Below are 20,244 nucleotides of genomic sequence, written 5' to 3'. Positions count from 1 at the left end.
AATTCACAGTTTTAAATTTATATTCCAGTAACACTCAATCGTTGATCTATCCAAATGAATGGTTCAAATCAGTCTTCAAATTTTATCCAAAAACATGTTATCACTTAAACCCTCTATATATATATATATATATATATATATATATATATATATATATATATAAGATAATGATTAGTATTTTAAAATAAATATAGTAAAAATGGTCCACTAAAGATTAAATTAACTTAATTTGCATAGACGATGGACTACTCTAGAGAAATTGGTAGTACATAACAAATTTAAAAATTATGACATATGATACACATGATTTTATACCTTTATTTGCCCCACGAATCAAGAGTTTTGTTGCTTATTTTCTTTACCTTGATACATTTAAGGCTCGGTTGTGTGTTATATTTGATCATGTTCAGTTTATTCACAAATGAGGAGCAAAGGAAGGATTTTCAGTCATCTTGGACTAGTTTTCGAGACATAAGGAATTCACCCCGGGCCGGAAAGGAGCAACAGAGCACAAAAGGAGTCAGAAGGATACCATGGGGCCGCATCACGGCCAGCCTCACGGCCGTGATCCCCCTTATGGACAGGCAGCCGGCCACACCGCATCACGGCCACGATCCCGACCGTGATGGCGGCCGTGACCTAGCTGCTGTCCAGTATTTAAGTCGTGTTTCTGATTTTTTCGGGATTTCGAACCCTAGTTTTAGCTCAGTGCAGTTTTACCTCCTTTAGAGTTTTCCATAGCATAGAATACAGTAGATTTACATCATTGAATTCAGTTTAAAGCTTGGAATCATCGTTCGAATCAGATTTACTTTGAAGAATTGTTAGTAAAGATTACCTTTTTATTATTTAATATTGCAGCTATGTCTTCCATCTTTAATTCTTGCTTTGCTATGTTTACTCCCATTATGCGAGAGTAATTCGTTTATGTGTTTGGATTAGAGGTCCATTGTTAATCTTGATGTTCGATTTATGTTTTATTGCATAAAGGGATTGTATCTTTTGCCTAGGGTTTATGTTGATTTGGCGATTTCTTTGCACTAGTTATTGGTTTGTGGCCAGAATTAATTGCTAGTTTAGGAGAGGGATTAATCACAACGACAGTTGGGTGGAGACCTCGAGCCTTACCAATTTCAACCTAATTTTCCTGCTATGAAAGTAGAGGTAATTTTGGGGGCTTACAATGCTTAGGTGCTTAAGGTTATGATTAATGCATCACGACAGTGGGGCAATTTTAGCCTAATTCTCTTATTGATTACGAAAGTAGCTGAGTTGAATTCTTTTGTGCATTGCCCATATATCCCTTGGTTAATTATTCTTTCTCTAATCCTGAGTTTGTTAGAACATCAAGGTTACAATCCCCCTAATCTGGCCCATACTTTTATCATAATGTTTACACATTAATCAATTGCTTTCTTTTACACCACTCAATCTTTGTTGCTTGGATTCTATTAATTCACATACTCTAGTGCCTGGTAATTCACACAATCACTTGTCATAGCCCCAATCCTCAGTGGAACGACATTACACCCTTTTTACACTCATCATTTGTGCTCATCAACATATAACTTTTTAGGTGTATGTTAGAGTATTAAATTACTATATAATTTATATTTTTAATGCTTAATTGTTTTTTTGGCTGCTTAATTGTTTAATTGTTTGGCGAATTGCCTAATTAATGTTAGAGTATTTAATTGTTTGGCGAATTGCCTAATTAATCTTCTTTTTCTTTTTAATATCATATCGCCTTTCTTTCAACTTTTGATGCTCTTGCAGTCTTGCCTTGGTAGGTGTGTGCGCACATGCGCTTGTAGCTAAATACTAGAGATTAATTTTGGCTCGAGTTGTACTTTTATTCTTATTTACATAAATATTATAAATTTTATAATTATTGACTAGTTTAACAATGTCCACCAATGTTTTGGGAAACAATTCTCGAAAACCCAAGAAAAATGGACGAGAATAGAAAATTCACTAAAACAAAATATTACAAGAAAATTCCAGGAATTTAAACCTACAACAAAGGTTAGATAAACCTGGAATACAAGGGACGGTGAAGAACGGACTTTGGGATACTTGTAAGTACGAGTCGAGTTGCCTCTGTCCTTAAAACCTTATTTACCGCCTCCAGTGGTGCTGAAGCGTTGCGGTCTAGGTTTCCCAGGATAAAACGTACTACGATCCGCCGTTTGAGCACACAAACTTGGATCCGGCGAAGGAGAACGTGGGATGAACACAGGTGGCTAGAACGAAGGAAGAGCAGAGTTTCGAGGAGGAAAACTGATTTTCATACGTGTGTAAATCTCCTGCTCAACCTGGTAATATATAGTAGAGGAAGGGATTAATGACATTGATAATGGCATTCATTCCTCATAGGTAACCTCCATCCACTAAGACCGAAATTAACTTCCCACTAACAGTCCTTTAATAAGAAATAATGGCAGGATTAATCACATTAATTCCAAGACGTCATACCGCGTGACCGGCTTCCTTCGAGAGATCGCGTCCCTCGGGCGTAACTCGCCTTCATCGAGACATCGCTTGATGTCTCGAACGCACTCGCCTGCATCGAGACATCGCTTAATGTCTCGAACGCTACCGAGGCGTGCCGCGAGACATTAGCAATGTCTCGCGCGTGTGGTACTGAGATGGAAAAATGTTCGGAAATTCGGCATAACTTAGCTCGCGTGCCCACCCACACGAGTTCAAGCCTTTTCGAACTCATTTTGGGATTTGATTTACACCCCCATGCGCGCGAGAGAGAGCCTCTATGCCATACAAGTCAATTAGCCTTAAAAAGACTCTTGTATTTATAGTGGGTGAAATCCTCTTCCCAAACCAATGTGGGACAAATGCTTTCCTTAAAGCTTTTCCCACACAAATTCCATCTCAATGGGTCTACTTTGAGAACCAATTTCTCATTCACCCATTATCCATTTTGAGCGTATAATATATCGATCTCTTCGTCTCACTACGAAGAATCCGAATACACTTTGACCCGACCCAAATCGGATATGGACCCTACATATATTTATACCACAAAATGGCCACTTAAAATGTCATTTATGCCATTTTTTCCAACACACAATGTATAGTTTTATGAAAACAACTAGTCACAATGATGAAGATTGGTAACAAAGATTAGAAATTGAGTCTCACCAGCAGTAGTATAGAGTAACATTTCAAAGTGAGAGGAGCTCTTAAACCCACTGCCCGGTCTCCCGAGATCGTAGACCCTGACTTTTGATTTTGATATTTAGATCAGTTTGTCTAGACCATTGTACCCGATCCAGTATCCTTAATAAAATTACAGTTTACAATTATAAATGTATTTAACGTTATCAATATTTTTCACAATATATAAATGATTGAACTTTTTTAAAATTTTAATTCAGTATATAGGATCTGATATAATATTCATTATAAACGCATTTAACGTTATCAATATTTTTCACAACATATAAATGATTGAACTATTTTAAAATTTCAATTCAGTATATAGGATCTGATATTCATTGGTCCTTTACATACAAATGAGTTCACGGCTTACGTTTAAGGAAATAATATGATTTTTTAATGTTTGATGAATATTGTATTTGTGTTTTTTTTGTCTTATTATATTTTTGCATTCATGCTTCAATGCCGTCCCAACTGGACCATATCTCACCAGAAACATTTTTTTAAAAATAACAATAGTGTTCGTTTTAAAAAACATAAAGCAAAAAATACATAAAAAATCATCCATCTTTTATGATTCATCCATCAAATAATGGTTCACATGATTGAACTCGCATGATGAAGGTATTGACTCTTCGGGTGAAAAAAGATTAAGATTAATATAAAACAGATAATACATTGTAAAAAAACTTATGAGTTTTTTAATATATATATATATATATATATATATATATATATATATATATATATATATATGGTTGACTTCATATGAGACAACACCTTCCCTGTGAGACAGTGCGACAACGTGAGTGCACATAGTCTACTTCACGAATGCACACACCCTAAACTGTGTGCACTCATGTAAGCTAAGTACACACACTTTAGGCTGTGTGCATCCGCGTAGTAAACTGTGTGCACTCACGTTGTCGCATATCTGTCTCACGGGAAGGTGTTGTCTCATATGATTGTAATTTCTATATATATATATATATATATATATATATATATATATATATATATATAATTTGTTATTTTATATGGCGGGGATATAGTTGGGTTCGGACCAGTTTGTTGGGCTGTTGATGGAAAACTCAAAGATTGGTATTGGGCTTTGGATATGGAATTATCCAAAAACTAAACAAAGGACCAAAATAGATATTGCATTGTGGATCTTTTTTTCTTTTTTTTTGAAAAAACATTGTGGATCTTAGTAAAAAATACATTCAAATTATTTATATGTAATTAACATATTATGTACTTTTAATAATTAGATTGTATACTTATAAATGAATAGATGGTAGATAATATATTAACCGTGATTCAAAATACATTAAATATAATAGATATATAATTTATTAACAACAAGTACATAATATGTTAATTTTAATAAACAAATATTTATGAAATAAAAGTAATTATAAATTAAATTTATGTACATAATTTAAATAGAGTTTTGGATCAGTTACACAATGTAAGGTACATAAAAATTGGGAGTTATCACGTGAGTGGGGAGATGGGTTGGTATAATGCTAATCATAGGATGCTCTGCTCTGACACTGTTCCACCCATAGCAATACCTGACAACTGGACTCCATTGCCCACTCACACCTCTAAAGTGGACCCCATAGTCTACTCACTCCCTGTCCCCACACATTACAGCCTGTCATCTTCTCCAAACCATCTTTCCCTCCAGGCTCCAGCTTTGATATCATGGCAATTGGCAATACATTAACCACCAAAAGTCGTCCGGTCTATACACAAAACACAACATATGATTGCGATTTACCAAGTTAACTTTGCCGTCAAGGCTTAGTTAAGTTCTTTTAACAGATAGCTTCCCGCTTACATTTTCCAGCTGTAAATAAGGTTTAATGATTCCAGTTTTCTAGTACCACTTCCTACTTTACCTTAAAGCACACCGCGTTGCGTCTTTGAATCAATACGCACTGGGGCAGTCTTTACCTATCAAAAAGAAGCGTGGGTTTCATTTCATGGCAGCTTCGACCGCCTTTATAAACAGCAGGCTCACACACTAATATAAGCCCACCCTTTATTTACTCTATATATACCACTTCTTGCTTATATCCCTGCATTGCCAATATCACTTAGAAATTCCCAGAATATAATGGCTTCAGCTTCTTTTGTCCAGTTCATTACTCAACTCTTGCTAGTCATCTCTTTGTTTAATGTGTGTTTTGCTTCGAGAAAGCTTAATGCTTTGTATGAAAACCAGCCTAACCAGCTTCTGCAATACCACGAGGGCCCACTGCTTTACGGCAAGATTTCGGTCAACTTGATTTGGTATGGCAAATTCAAGCCTTCCCAAAGAGCCATCATCTCCGATTTCATTACCTCTCTTTCCGGTTCCGAGAAAAGCCAGCCTTCTGTGAATACTTGGTGGAAGACGACCGAGAAGTACTACTCCCTCGCTAATTCCAAGAACCCTCTTTCGCTCTACTTGAACAAGCAAGTCCTTGACGAGAGCTACTCGTTCGGGAAATCGTTGACTCAGGAACAACTCGTTAGCCTTGCCTCTAAGGGTGAGGTTAAGGACGCTATTAATGTAGTGTTGACAGCCGCCGATGTCTCCGTCCCCGGGTTCTGTGTGAGCCGTTGCGGAACCCACGGTTCTTACGGTTCCAAAGCGGCCCGCGTGAAGGGGAAGAACAATAAGTTTGCCTACATCTGGGTCGGCAACTCGGAAACTCAGTGCCCAGGATACTGCGCCTGGCCCTTCCACCAGCCCGTTTACGGCCCGCAGAGCGCACCGCTGGTTGCGCCTAACAACGACGTGGGTTTGGACGGAATGGTGATTAACTTGGCCAGCCTGCTCGCCGGAACCGCTACAAACCCATTTGGAAACGGATACTACCAGGGAGAGGCCGGCGCGCCGCTTGAGGCCGCCTCCGCTTGCCCAGGAGTTTATGGAAAAGGAGCTTATCCGGGTTACGCCGGTGACTTGTTGACCGACCCGACAACAGGTGCAAGCTACAATGCACATGGTACAAATGGGAGGAAATACTTGCTTCCTGCTTTGTTTGATCCTTCTACTTCATCGTGTTCCACTTTGGTCTGAGAGTAGAATCTGCACGGGATGAAGGCTCGATAATACTTGTAGAGTAGATTAGTAGAGTGATTAATATATAATATATTCTTTTATTTACTCCGTACTTGTATGAAATTAAATAATAATCTATAATATACTCCATCTCCATTGCAAATTGAATCGTCTAAAGCCGTTCGCATATCCTTAACCATTAACATACACCTCAAGTACCTAAACCTATTGAGCAGAAATATCAAGAACTGCATGCAGACAGACCATTGGCTAGCCGTTATTAGAAGCCAAATTTGTCTTATTAGCACAAATGCAGAAAAATACAAAAGATTTTTTTTTGGAGTGGTTTCAAAAAAACAAAAAAAAGAAAAAAGAAAAAGCATTACCTAAAGGTTTGCAGTGAAAAGACCCTTAAGATTTACAAATTTAATTTAAGCAACCTTCCTAATTAAATTGAGTGTTGGACTTGTTTTCTAAGCACGTTATTCCATTTCCTAAATTGGTGTTGGACTTGTTTTCTAAGCACGTTATTCCATTTCCTAAATTGAAAATAAAAGCTGAGAATGTAAAATATGGACATATGATAACAGATCTTCCAATATCTCTGAGACCAATTTGGATTTTCACTTCACAGTTGACTATTAGTTAACAACGCGCCAATTGTATATCTCGGATCGGATATCTATCAATTACCAAATCAACATTTTGCTCAACTTGTTGCCCAAAATACAAAAGATTTGAATTGGTATGGATTGTTTGTCCTTTTATTCTTTGAAAGCAATAAAGTGCGATGAACTGAGCTGGCATCATGGGCATTTTAAATATGGGGAATAAATGCGTAATTTACTTCCAGGAATAAAGGGAAGCTCTGCATACTTTCTCGTGGGGTCATTTTGCCATTGCGTGCCCTTTTCTTCAATTCCTTCCAGGTAGCAGAGGATAAGGTAGCCACTAGCCAGTATAATTAACGACGCTGCCATGCATGCATGTCCTTTTCTTATGGGTTGGAATTTGGAAATGTTGTACTGTCGGCTACAACTTAACATCGTCACATTAATTAACCTAGATCGTGTTGTTTTGTTTTGATTGTTTCCCAAGCAATGCATGTACGTGCAGTGCAGATACATTACAATCTTAGCTTATTGATCCAGATACATCAAAGCCCTTCAGACACGCATTACATTTTGCCACTTGCACGAAGCTTCTCTTTACTAACTTGGGGGCTATAGTCTCAACTCTCAAGCATGGTCTAGAATAATATTATACGCATGGGGGAACGAATCCTGGCTTGGGAATTAGGGTCCAAGTCAATGAACCAAGAGGAGTTTGTTGAGCTAATTGATGATTTTTAAGTGGAGGAAATGGTGTCTGTTTATAGTCTAGAGTCCCTCAATGTGTTCGACAAACGTACAACATCGACTTGTCTTCAATCTTGGCCGTACAGTCGTACACATGTCCCTACTTAGATTTCAACGATCTCCACACGGGTAAATAAAGTGTCCTGCTACCTTCTTCTACACAAGATGCATGGTAACTTGGTGGTTTGGAATTTGTGAGGTTATGTTTGAAGCTGTGGGTTTAATAGCCCTTGATAGTAAGTCCTTTAACATTTTGGTCCAGGCATCCTTCTTCCCCCGAGTCAAGACTTATCCAATAAAATGAACCTTCAGGGTCTCATGTCCCTATCAAAGAGAATTGCACCTTAGTATGAAATTTCTCAAAACTTTGAATGAGTAAAATTATTAAAAGTGTTTCTAGAATGCTTAGCCAATTCAGTTATGTCTCGAAGACAATTCTAAAAATAATATCCCAAAATATTTGTCAATATCGTTATGTTTGGAGACAATTCTAAATATTACAAATATCGTTATGTTTGGAGACAATTCTAAATATTATATTACAACATATGAGTATAATTTCGTAACCATTATTTAAAGGTGTGCTCATAATAAATATGATTTTGTAACTCCATAAGTAAATAACTTTAAAATTTTGTGTTTATTATTCGGTCGCATACACTCAATTGAGATTAGCTTTATTGTCTACTTGTCACGTGATAGCTAGGTCCAGCTGGATTCCTTTGCCCTATCCCACTACTTGCGGAGGATAATGTTTTCCGGCGCGACGCAGTTGATACTAATCACACTCCTCTATTTTTATATGACATAGGATACTCTCCTCGTACATTCGAATAATATTGTTTATACATTTTAATTTTCTACTTTCATGTAAAGTTAACTCGACTTAATCTATAACATCGAATATCACGTATTCAGTGCTTCGTACATTAATTTACTCTAATCACATGAAAATATTAAATTAATTTGTATAGAAGTACTAAAAAAAATTTATAATCATATTTCTGTGACTCTGCGTTCTCATCCTCTGACGAAGCTCGATCGCCAATCTCAAAACCTGACAACTGGATCTCCATTGCTGACTCACCACACCCAGCTTTCCAGTGGTCCCATCTACGCACTCCCCTGTCCCCACACACTACAGCCTGTCACCCTTTCCCACTGTCCCGCGCCTGTTTTAATGACAATTTATATTTCGTCCGTTACTTTCTTAAATGTCACACGTTATTGAGTTATTTGAAATATTAATAAAAGTTTCATTTTATTCGTTACGAGTCTAGGATATGAACACGAGATTTTTGATGAATTTTTTTCTGTCCACATTTAATGTTGTCAGCTGTAACGTTTGGAAATTCTTTCCAATGTATCCTCGGTTGATGGACCACCCGGCTGTAAGCAAGCTGTAATGATATTGATTTTTTACTTATTTTTCAGTACAAGTTAGCTCACTAACTCTAATTGCTAGATTGAACTTTTATGCTTATGTACAACGCGTTTCAATTTGCCAGCCATCTCTCTTGAATTGATTGACTTCCATAGCGACTTTATTGTCTCTTTCTGGGCAGTTTCCATCACCACCTTCGTGACCACGCAAATACATTATACATTGCTTTTTTTTTTTTAGTAATAAAATATCAATTCTATCCTTAATCTCCGCAAGGAAATCCACTCTATAAATACCGCATCCTACTCCCATTCTCTTCCAACCCAGACAACAAGACAATTTTAAGTTCTCTATTTGAATACAAAGCGTTTCTCTCTAAAATTCCCAGAATGGCTACAAACTCTTTAGCCCATTTTGTTGTTGCATTCTTACTGGTGATTTCATTGTTTAATGTTTGTTTTGCTTCCAGAAAGCTGAATGCTTTATACCAAGAACAACCTAACCAGCTTCTGCAATACCACAAAGGCCCACTTCTCTCCGGCAAGATCTCTGTCAATTTGATTTGGTATGGCAAATTTAAGCCTTCCCAAAGAGCCATCGTCTCCGATTTCATCACTTCTCTCTCTGGTTCTCAGAAAAGCCAGCCTTCCGTCGCCACCTGGTGGAAATCCACGGAGAAATACTACTCGCTCGCTAATTCCAAGAAGACGCTTTCGCTGTACTTGAACAAGCAAGTTCTTGACGAGAGCTACTCGTTAGGGAAATCGTTGACTCAGAAACAACTCGTTAGCCTTGCCTCTAAGGGGGAGGTCAAGGACGCTATCAATGTAGTGCTGACCGCCGCTGATGTCGCCGTCGCCGGATTCTGTGTGAACCGGTGCGGAACGCACGGTTCTTACGGTTCCAAAACTGCCCACGTCAAGGGGAAGAACAACAAGTTTGCCTATATCTGGGTCGGAAACTCCGAAACTCAGTGCCCAGGATACTGCGCCTGGCCCTTCCACCAGCCCGTTTACGGCCCGCAGAGCCCGCCTCTGGTTGCGCCCAACAACGACGTCGGTTTGGACGGAATGGTGATTAACTTGGCCAGCCTGCTCGCCGGAACCGCAACAAACCCGTTTGGAAACGGATTCTACCAGGGAGAGGCCAGTGCGCCGCTTGAGGCCGCCTCCGCTTGTCCAGGAGTTTATGGCAAAGGAGCTTATCCGGGTTACGCCGGTGACTTGTTGACCGACCCGACGACTGGTGCAAGCTACAATGCACATGGTACAAATGGGAGGAAATACTTGCTTCCTGCTTTGTTTGATCCTTCCACTTCATCGTGTTCCACTTTGGTTTGAGCCAGGAAAGAGCATTTAGAGCAGAATCTGCAGCGGATTAATTAAGTTATAATACATGTAGAAAAGTTTATGTAATTTATTCATTTGTTTATTTGTTTCAAATTATATAATAGAAAAACAATCTTAACTTATTTGGTATCTTCTCAATTAATATTCGTAATCTATGTAGATCTAATTTAAAGAGGATTACAAAAAATATACAATATGCCTACCCACTTGTCGACTATGACCAAAATATTTCCTCTTAACATACTAGGTTTGGTTTAATGGTTTAAGAATCACAATATAAATCATACTTTTACGACAAGGTAAGTATCATTGAGAAACTTAAAATCATGATGAAAATTCTAGCGCAATTTGCCTTTCTTTGAACAAAAATTCTAAACTTAAAATTAGTCTAGTATAATCTGAAAACTTAAAATGAAGCATGATCTATGTAACCACCTTAAGTTATATTTCTTTCTCATCACTTAATAAGCTTCATTATGAATACCCTATCAAAGTTGATCCCATACATTTACTAACCTCAAAACATATTAGATATACTCGATATTATTTAATTAAGAGGAATTGGAAACAAAATGTAAATGTAATTGTTAATAAAATTGATAAAAAGAAAAACATTCGTGAAACTCCTAAGTTGTAACAAGTCCTTGTGACAATTTTGTTAGTTCAGCAGATAGTTCAAAAACATGTTCTCTTATGATGTATTAGGTTTCCTATAGTTCAGCAAAAGGATCAGAATGCTTTAAAGACAGCTTGCTGAGCCTGAACCAATACAAGGAAGACAAGAAGAGGAATCAGAGTCAGTTACGAAGGCTTCAAACTTAACCGAATCTGGGCAAGATATATATGAGAAAATTTCCAGTGATCAGTGATCATTCGAGAGTATACCAAAGTCTGAACGTGAAAGCTTCCTCATATGTGATAACGAGAAATCTTGACAAAGCTTACCTTTAATTCAAGATGCATCTTCTTCATGAAGTTTTGGGCCAGCAATCACTCTGAAAGTCAGTTGCGCTATGATTGAGGGGGAGCCTCAATTCAAGAAGATCGGGAGATCAAGTATTCTTCAACTCTTCAAGGCTGAACTCTAGAATGGTGATGATGAAGATTTCTAGAGTTGCCACGTGATTCTCTACTGTAAACTTGTGGAACATTTTCAGAATTGATCAATGAAGAGTTGGGCAATCAGAGTGATGCCCCCAGATGTAGGAATTGAGATTCCGAACTGGGTCACCAATTCTTGGTGTTCTTACTGCTTTATTATCCTTTTGCACATTATCTGCTTAATACTCTTTGTTCTTTTCATTGCACTAGATCAGTAAATAGTTAAAGGTCATCTAACAAATCTAGTAATCGGATTTAATAGTTGGAAGACTCTTTTACAATATTAGACCAAGAACACGGAAGTCTAAGTTTTTCACTATTTTTAAAAAGAACTACATACAAGCCAATCTTGATCGTGAGATTCTCACCGTTTCTAGTTCAAATCTCAGCAAGAGCATGCTTATAAACTTGACACTTGTCACACAACTAAATACCGAGAATTAGATTTGGCATTTGGCACCTAATTGCGGAAAGGAGTAGATAACTTGGAACTCGCTGAAAATATATGCATCGGACTTAGTTTTGAGGAAGAGAGAGAGAAACATCGACCTTGCTAAGAATTGGTTAGGAAGCTATCCAACCATACATGTTAGTCAGACAATTCACATAGTAACTACACTAGCTCAAAAGATTTTGCATTTTGTAAGCAATAATCATAATAAACCCTCTTTAATCTTTTATTTGTATCTTAAACATAGTTAACAAGTCAACTTTAAATCGTTAACATTGTGTTCGTTTAAATTGTTAGCCAGTTATGTATAAGTAATAAATTGAGTTACGTTGAGAGGGGAGACGGAATATAAAATCCTATAAATACATATTGAGCATAAATATGAAGAACTGCGGGCAGAGCATTGGCACGCAGTTATTAGAAGCCAAATCTGTGTTATTACTTATTAGCACAAATACAGAAAAATAAATATGATTTGAATTGGCAATTTGGAATGTCCACTTATGCTTTCAAAGCAACTGCGATGAATTTAGCTGGCATCTTAAATATGGGGCGGTTAGCTCACTAACTCAAATCACTAGATGGAACTTTATTTCTGAGGTACAACGCGTTTCAATCTTGAATAGTGAATGCCACCTTCCCGCGATCTCTCTCTACTCTCCATTGACTCCACAAAAGCAACTTCAATGTCACTTTCTGGGCATCTTCCATCACAACTCCGCGACCACGCAAATACATTGCTTCATTTCTTTCAGTAATAAAATATCAATTCCATCCTTAATCTCCGCAAGAAAAATCCACCCTATAAATACCACATTCTTCTCCCATTCTCTTCCAACCCAGACAAAGCATATCAATTCTCTCTTCTGATCTGAAATTTTAGTGAAAAATCCCAGAATGGCTACAAGCTCTTTAGCCCACTCTGTACTTACATTCTTTCTAGTGATTTCATTCTTTAATGTGTGCTTTGCTTCCAGAAAGCTGAATGCTTTATACCAAGAACAGCCTAACCAGCTTCTGCAATACCACAAAGGCCCACTGCTCACCGGCAAAATCTCTGTCAACTTGATCTGGTATGGCAAATTCAAGCCTTCCCAAAGAGCCATAATCTCCGACTTCATCACTTCTCTCTCCGGCTCTCGGAAAAGCCAGCCTTCCGTCGCCACCTGGTGGAAATCCACCGAGAAGTACTACTCCCTCGCTAATTCCAAGAAGACTCTTTCTCTCTACTTGAACAATCAAGTTATTGACGAAAGCTACTCGTTAGGGAAATCGTTGACTCAGGAACAACTCGTTAGCCTTGCCTCTAAGGGTGAAGTTAAGGACGCTATCAATGTAGTGTTGACAGCCGCCGATGTCTCCGTCCCCGGGTTCTGTGTGAACCGCTGCGGAACCCACGGTTCCAAAGCTGCCCGCGTCAAGGGAAAGAACAACAAGTTTGCCTACATTTGGGTCGGCAACTCGGAAACTCAGTGCCCAGGATACTGCGCCTGGCCCTTCCACCAGCCCGTTTACGGCCCGCAGAGCCCACCGCTGGTTGCGCCTAACAACGACGTCGGTTTGGACGGAATGGTGATTAACTTGGCCAGCCTGCTCGCCGGAACCGCTACAAACCCATTTGGAAACGGATACTACCAGGGAGAGGCCAGCGCGCCGCTTGAGGCCGCCTCCGCTTGTCCAGGAGTTTATGGCAAAGGAGCTTATCCGGGTTACGCCGGTGACTTGTTGACCGACCCGACAACTGGTGCAAGCTACAATGCGCATGGTACAAATGGGAGGAAATACTTGCTTCCTGCTTTATATGATCCTTCTACTTCATCGTGTTCCACTCTGGTTTGAGAGGAGTAAAAAAAAGCATTTAGAGTAGAATCTTCAGGGGATTAGACTACAATACATGTAGAGAATTCTATGTAATTTATTCATTTGTTTATTTGTTTCAAATCAAATTATATAATCGAAAAACAATTTAAATTTATTTGATTTCTCCATTTAATTGATGGGTTAATATCGTAATCTATAACGAGGCGTTTGGTTGGGAGGAGTGAATTAGGAGGTAAAAGAATTGTAATTCGGTGGAATTGAAATTCAATGAATAAAGTATAAATTGAAATTACAGTGTTTGGTACGCAGAAATAAGAGTACAGGAAATTAAAAGGTAAGAAGCGAAAAAATTAGGGCGGAATGGCAATCATTGATGAGCAAAACCTTTATTTGGCTCCTCTTTGTAGCAATATATTTTTTGTTTGAAAAAAATTAGGGAGGTTTGAAAAAATAATTATCTTTCCTCAAAATGCCAATTGCAAATGCTGTATTTGCTATTTTAGCAAATTACATTTAATAAATAATTACACTCCAATTGTGATTTTCATAGCTCCACTGCTTCCTATTTTGAAGACTTAGTAGAAGAGGTTAACAATAAGGCCTTTACAAATGTAATATTAATGTACAAACAATGTCTTTTAAAATTGAGAACTCTTATTGATGACATATTTCAAAGACCATCAAGAATCTCTAGAGACAGTATGTGAATTTACCATGTTGAAACTCTAGGAGTTCAAACTTTGGGATAACACACTCCTAAACTTGGCATGGCCAAATATGAATGATTAGATTTGAGATTCGACACCTGATAATGGAAAGAAGTAGAGAACTGAGAACCTTGTTGAAAATAAATTCTAAGGACTTAGTTTTGATCCAGAAAGACATGAAAGGTCGGCCTTGCTAGGAATAAGATAGGAGACCATCCAAGCATGCATAGTCATTCACAAGCATATTCAACAATGATAATAAACTCTAGCTAAATCAAGTACTAGTCATCGCAATGTGTTTTATTGTTGGCAACAAACAAACCCTAGTCCTCCCTCTTAATGGGATGTTTTCCGTGATTAACTCTCTACAATTCTATTGGGTTGATCATGATATGGTTTATATTCATTGAATGCAATGAATTGACAGACACCACACACTTTTAATTAAATGCTAAATAATTTAATTAAATTATGGCACATCAAGAGTAGAAATTGCGAGGAAAGTTTTGGGTTAAGTAGCATTTCTCATCTTTTATTTGTCTATTGAACATATTTAACAAGTCAACGTTATTACTGTCTTCATTTAAATTGTTAGTCAGTTATGCATAGGTGGCAAATTGGGTTACGTTACGTTGAAATCCAAAACAGATTGAGCAGAAATATGAAGAACTGCGGGCAGACTGTTGGATGCAGTTATGACTTATTAGAACTCTAGAAGCCAAAATTGTGTTATTAGCACAAATGCAGAAACATAAAAAAGATTTGAATTGGCAATTTGGCATGTCCTTTAATGCTTTCAAAGCAATTGCGATGAACTTAGCTGGCATCTTAAATATGGGGCGGTTAGCTCATAATCACTAGATGGAACTTCATTTCTGAGATACAACGCGTTTCAATTTTGATTGCCACCTTCTCCACTCTCCATTGACTTCACAAAAGCAACTTCATTGTCAATTTCTGGGCATCTTCCATTGTTCCATCACGCCTCCGCGACCACGCAAATATATACATTGCTTCACTTTTCAGTAATAAAATATCAATTCCATCCTTAATCTCCGCAAGCAATTCCACCTTATAAATACCACATTCTCCTCCCATTCGCTTCCAACCCAGACAAAGCATTTCAATTGTATTCTCTCTTCTGATCTGATACTTTAGTGAAAAATCCCAGAATGGCTACAAGCTCTTTAACCCACCTTCTTATTACATTCTTACTAGTGGTTTCATTGTTTAATGTTTGTTTTGCTTCCAGAAAGCTGAATGCTTTATACCAAGAACAGCCTAACCAGCTTCTGCAATACCACAAAGGCCCACTGCTCTCCGGCAAGATCTCTGTCAATTTGATCTGGTATGGCAAATTCAAGCCTTCCCAAAGAGCCATCATCTCCGACTTCATCACTTCTCTCTCCGGCTCTCAGAAAAGCCAGCCTTCCGTCGCCACCTGGTGGAAATCCACCGAGAAGTACTACTCGCTCGCTAATTCCAAGAAGACTCTTTCCCTCTACTTGAACAAGCAAGTTCTTGACGAGAGCTACTCGTTAGGGAAATCGTTGACTCAGGAACAACTCGTTAGCCTTGCCTCTAAGGGTGAGGTCAAGGACGCTATCAATGTAGTGCTGACCGCCGCTGATGTCTCCGTCCCCGGGTTCTGTGTGAACCGCTGCGGAACCCACGGTTCCAAAGCTGCCCGCGTCAAGGGGAAGAACAACAAGTTTGCCTACATTTGGGTCGGCAACTCGGAAACTCAGTGCCCAGGATACTGCGCCTGGCCCTTCCACCAGCCCGTTTACGGCCCGCAGAGCCCACCGCTGGTTGCGCCTAACAACGACGTCGGTTTGGACGCAATGGTGATTAACTTGGCCAGCCTGCTCGCCGGAACCGCTACAAACCCGTTTGGAAACGGATACTACCAGGGAGAGGCCGGCGCGCCGCTTGAGGCCGCCTCCGCTTGTCCAGGAGTTTATGGCAAAGGAGCTTATCCGGGTTACGCTGGGGACCTGTTGACCGACCCGACAACAGGTGCAAGCTACAATGCACATGGTACAAATGGGAGGAAATACTTGCTTCCTGCTTTGTATGATCCTTCCACCTCGTCGTGTTCCACTTTGGTTTGAGAGGGGAAAAATCATTTAGAGCAGAATCTGCAGGGGATTAACTATATTACATGTAGAAATATTTATGTAATTTATTCATTTGTTTATTTGTTCCAAATTATTTAATAGAAAAACAAATTTAATTTAATTTATTTCATTTCCTCTCATTAAATTGATAGCATTAATATCCCCCATCTATAACAATTCAATTTGAAGGGTAATACAAAGAATAAAAAAATATTTATCTAACCGTTTATTACCTGTCAAAATATTTTTTCTCTATAAAACTCTGTATATATTACCAGTAAGTTCTTTTTTCTCTTCTGACGTCATAAGCTCCATTATTTGATTTTCCCCACCCTTTAAGACATATAATATATCTATTTCTTAAAATTTCACAATAAAATTCTTTCAATATATTCTCTTTACATTATTTTACTTTAAAATTTCATGCTCTCATCTTGACTCGGGAAATTTCAAACAAATTAAAATAAATTTACAGCTAATTTATTGTGATTTGTACTGCTCACTTTTGGTTTTTTTTCCTTCAATTTTTGTCCGTGAAAATTCCATATTATATTTGAATTGAATAAGAGTATGAATCAAATGTTATAATCTATAGCGATTGTGTAATATATTTAATTATAAGCTTATTATATATATGTAATTATGCCAAGTATTCGGTAAGTGTCGCAAACATAATTTTTGTGGCCTATAACGTGCTATATGCCACCTTAATTCCCTCCACCAGCTAAGCAATAGCAGGAATAATGGCAGCAAAGAAAACAGCATAACTTTGTACATATTCCCCTAATATTCCAACATTTTGTTATATTCGAATAAGATCTAAAATTAAAAGTTTTAAATAAAATAATAAATATGAAAAAAAAACTTTTTTTCCTAATAAAATCATAATATAATGTAAGTATAAGTTCATCCAATCTGAATAGGATCATCAGTGTTATACCCCAAAATGGGCAAGCCAAAATTGAAAGGGTATGGTGTTGTTTGAACTTGTAGAAAAATATAGATTTATGGACTTTTTTTGTAAATCAAAGTAAATATAACTTTCGTTACCAGCCAAGATAACGTATAACTAGGTAACCAATCTAGATTGTTGTCAATTTGAATAAATGAAAAAAAAAAAAAAAAAAAACTAAATCAACAATACTAACTTGTCTGAATAGGTAGATGATTGAATTATTGTTGTCCGGTTTATAACTTGTCAAACACCTAACAGTTCACAGTTGGGAGATACAAAGAAAATGTCACGTATTCGGTATTCCTAACCCCTATATTCATAACAACGCGTTTTATCAATCAAACCTTCCCCTTTGCCAAAGAATCCTCCTGGAACCAGCAACTTTGGTTTGGCGGGCATGGTTCGTGGTTCCCATCTTTTATGTTGATAGGACATATCACCAAACTTGTTTACTCCAATAAAAGTAGTGTTCACAAGAAGCAAGAAACATGCTCAAACATGGCGCCATTAATTTAAACAGAGAAAAGGCAATTTAAAACGAATAAAAAAGAAACAGTTGTAGCAACCCCATCCAGTTGTATCCCTTTCCAATTTCTAACATTTTCCCAGACCGTGACGACCAAACTCCACTACGTTTTTGTCCTTTTTCTCTACCCGCAGGCTGTCTCTTAGTTGTCTTAAAACCACTCTCTCCCTTAGCTGTAATCTATGTGTAGATTCTCCGTCTCTATGCTGTGTTCTTTGCATTATATAAGCATCGCCTCACTCACAGTTTTCCTCATCACTTCCAACTTTCTGTTCTGTTCTCTTCAGCTAACAAAGTTCAGGAAATTAAATCTCTACAATGGCTTCTCTTCTTAAGCCCAGTTTTCTTTTTGTTCAATTAGCCATTTTCGTTTCTTTGTTTCAATACTCCTTGGGTGCGAGGCAACTCGCTGAGTCAACCCAGGACCAGTCTTTTCTCTTTCAATATCACAACGGCGCTCTTCTCACCGGGAAGGTCACCGTAAACCTTATTTGGTACGGCAAATTCAAGCCTTCCCAACGCGCCATTGTTTCCGATTTCATCACCTCATTGTCTTCCACATCTAAGCCCGCCGCCGCCGCCGCCGGCGGCCAACCCTCCGTCGCGACGTGGTGGAAGGCCACTGAGAAATACTACGGCGCGCTCAAGTCCAAGAAAGCTTCCCCGCTCGTCCTCTCGCTAGGTACTCAGATCTTGGACGAGAAATATTCTCTGGGAAAATCACTGAAAAACCACCAGATTCAAGAGCTGGCGGCCAAGGGCGATCAGCAAAACGCCATTAACGTTGTACTCACGGCTTCCGATGTTGTCGTCGAAGGATTTTGCACTAGCAGATGCGGGACCCACGGCTCTTCGATGAGTTCCAAGATTACCCCTGCGAAGGGAAAGAATTACAAATTTGCCTACATCTGGGTTGGCAACTCGGAGACGGCGTGCCCGGGAAAATGCGCGTGGCCCTTCCACCAGCCCATTTATGGCCCGCAGGCCCAGCCCTTGGTGGCGCCCAATAACGATGTGGGCCTGGACGGTATGGTCATTAACTTAGCGAGCCTCATGGCTGGGACCGTCACTAACCCATTTGGAAACGGGTTCTACCAGGGCCCGGCGGACGCGCCGTTGGAGGCTGCTTCGGCTTGCACCGGGGTTTACGGAAGTGGGGCCTTCCCTGGATATGCTGGCAATCTGTTGGTGGACCCTACTAGCGGTGCTAGCTATAATGCGCATGGCGCAAATGGGAGGAAGTACTTGCTCCCTGCGCTGTTTGATCCTTCAACCTCGTCCTGTTCTACGCTGGTCTAATGCCGTGTTTGTTTACCTGCCAAACACACACAAAAAGAGATAGTGTCGTCTTTACATATTCTTTGATTCATTCATTCTTATTGAGAAAAATTCAGAATTTATTAATGAAAATGCACTTCATTCTTTCATATGTCCATTATTGTTGCATATTCTTTTGTTAAAAATAATTTAGGATAAATACAAACTAAAATAATACTAAAAACACATAAATTTACACATTAAGCTAATTTGCTATAAAGTAACTTCCGTGATTTTTATTTGACTAACTTCCAAGATGAACTCATTTTTCCGGTTGAACCTATCATGAATGAAAAACTTTGAACTGATTATTCTATCAAGTATGATGAAGACATACCTATTATGGAATTTCACAAAAGTTTTACCCAAGAGTCTCCGGTCTCTACTTCACGACTTGACATGATAATACACGTTTTCAACATGTTGGAAGCTTGCCATGGAGAGTTGTCCAATTTCGAGTGCGCAAGCATCAAGCCATCAAGCATGGTTTTAGAGAAGAAAAACAAACAAAACAAAACAAAGATGTCAACTTTTTAGCTAATGTTGCTACGAAAAATGAGTATAGCATGAAATTCATTGAAGCTCCATTAACTCATCTCCAGAGTTCATATTATCCCGCCCCTCTTTTGATATTTAAAAAAAAAAAAAAAAGTTACTTGGGCCATGATAAGTGTGACTAGTCAAGCCCACAACAAGGCCCAATAGGCACTATTAAGACCCAAAACAATGACGTTGGTCCAAAGTAAAGGTTCATCTCAAATCACCAATAATGTCTGAAATCTGAATACACACAAGCTAAAGCTTGACATCACGTGCGAGAAGACAAGTCCTACAGCGCTACACGGCTTTTCCAGCATATAAACAGAAGTGCATGTACAAATATTCCCCAACGTAGCATTCCCCCCCCCCCCCCCCCCCCC

At 38.6% G+C, this 20,244-nt stretch overlaps 3 protein-coding genes and 2 pseudogenes across 3 annotated transcripts; all 5 read left to right on the top strand.

The window, feature by feature from the left end:
• The first annotated feature begins 5,208 nt into the window (after positions 1-5,208).
• Positions 5,209-6,403, top strand: LOC116025614 (annotated as a pseudogene).
• A 2,880-nt stretch (positions 6,404-9,283) lies between these two features.
• Positions 9,284-10,448, top strand: LOC116025623 (annotated as a pseudogene).
• Positions 10,449-12,689: 2,241 nt separating this feature from the next.
• Positions 12,690-13,871, top strand: LOC116019267 (protein EXORDIUM-like). Its single transcript, XM_031259420.1, has one exon. The coding sequence runs from the start codon at positions 12,776-12,778 to the stop codon at positions 13,715-13,717; it is 942 nt and encodes a 313-aa protein (XP_031115280.1). The 5' UTR covers positions 12,690-12,775; the 3' UTR covers positions 13,718-13,871.
• Positions 13,872-15,325: 1,454 nt separating this feature from the next.
• On the top strand, positions 15,326-16,651 carry LOC116017527 (protein EXORDIUM-like). The gene has a single exon (XM_031258141.1). It carries the CDS (start codon positions 15,579-15,581, stop codon positions 16,518-16,520), a length of 942 nt encoding a protein of 313 aa, XP_031114001.1. The 5' UTR covers positions 15,326-15,578; the 3' UTR covers positions 16,521-16,651.
• Positions 16,652-18,236: 1,585 nt separating this feature from the next.
• Positions 18,237-19,440, top strand: LOC116013259 (protein EXORDIUM-like). The gene has a single exon (XM_031252962.1). It carries the CDS (start codon positions 18,326-18,328, stop codon positions 19,304-19,306), a length of 981 nt encoding a protein of 326 aa, XP_031108822.1. The 5' UTR covers positions 18,237-18,325; the 3' UTR covers positions 19,307-19,440.
• The last annotated feature ends 804 nt before the right edge of the window (positions 19,441-20,244 follow it).

This window comes from Ipomoea triloba, chromosome 1 (genome assembly GCF_003576645.1).
Source record: "Ipomoea triloba cultivar NCNSP0323 chromosome 1, ASM357664v1".
In the NCBI taxonomy this organism is placed as follows: domain Eukaryota; kingdom Viridiplantae; phylum Streptophyta; class Magnoliopsida; order Solanales; family Convolvulaceae; genus Ipomoea; species Ipomoea triloba.
Note: the sequence above shows the minus strand (reverse complement) of the source record. Positions and strands in the feature narration are given on the sequence as shown.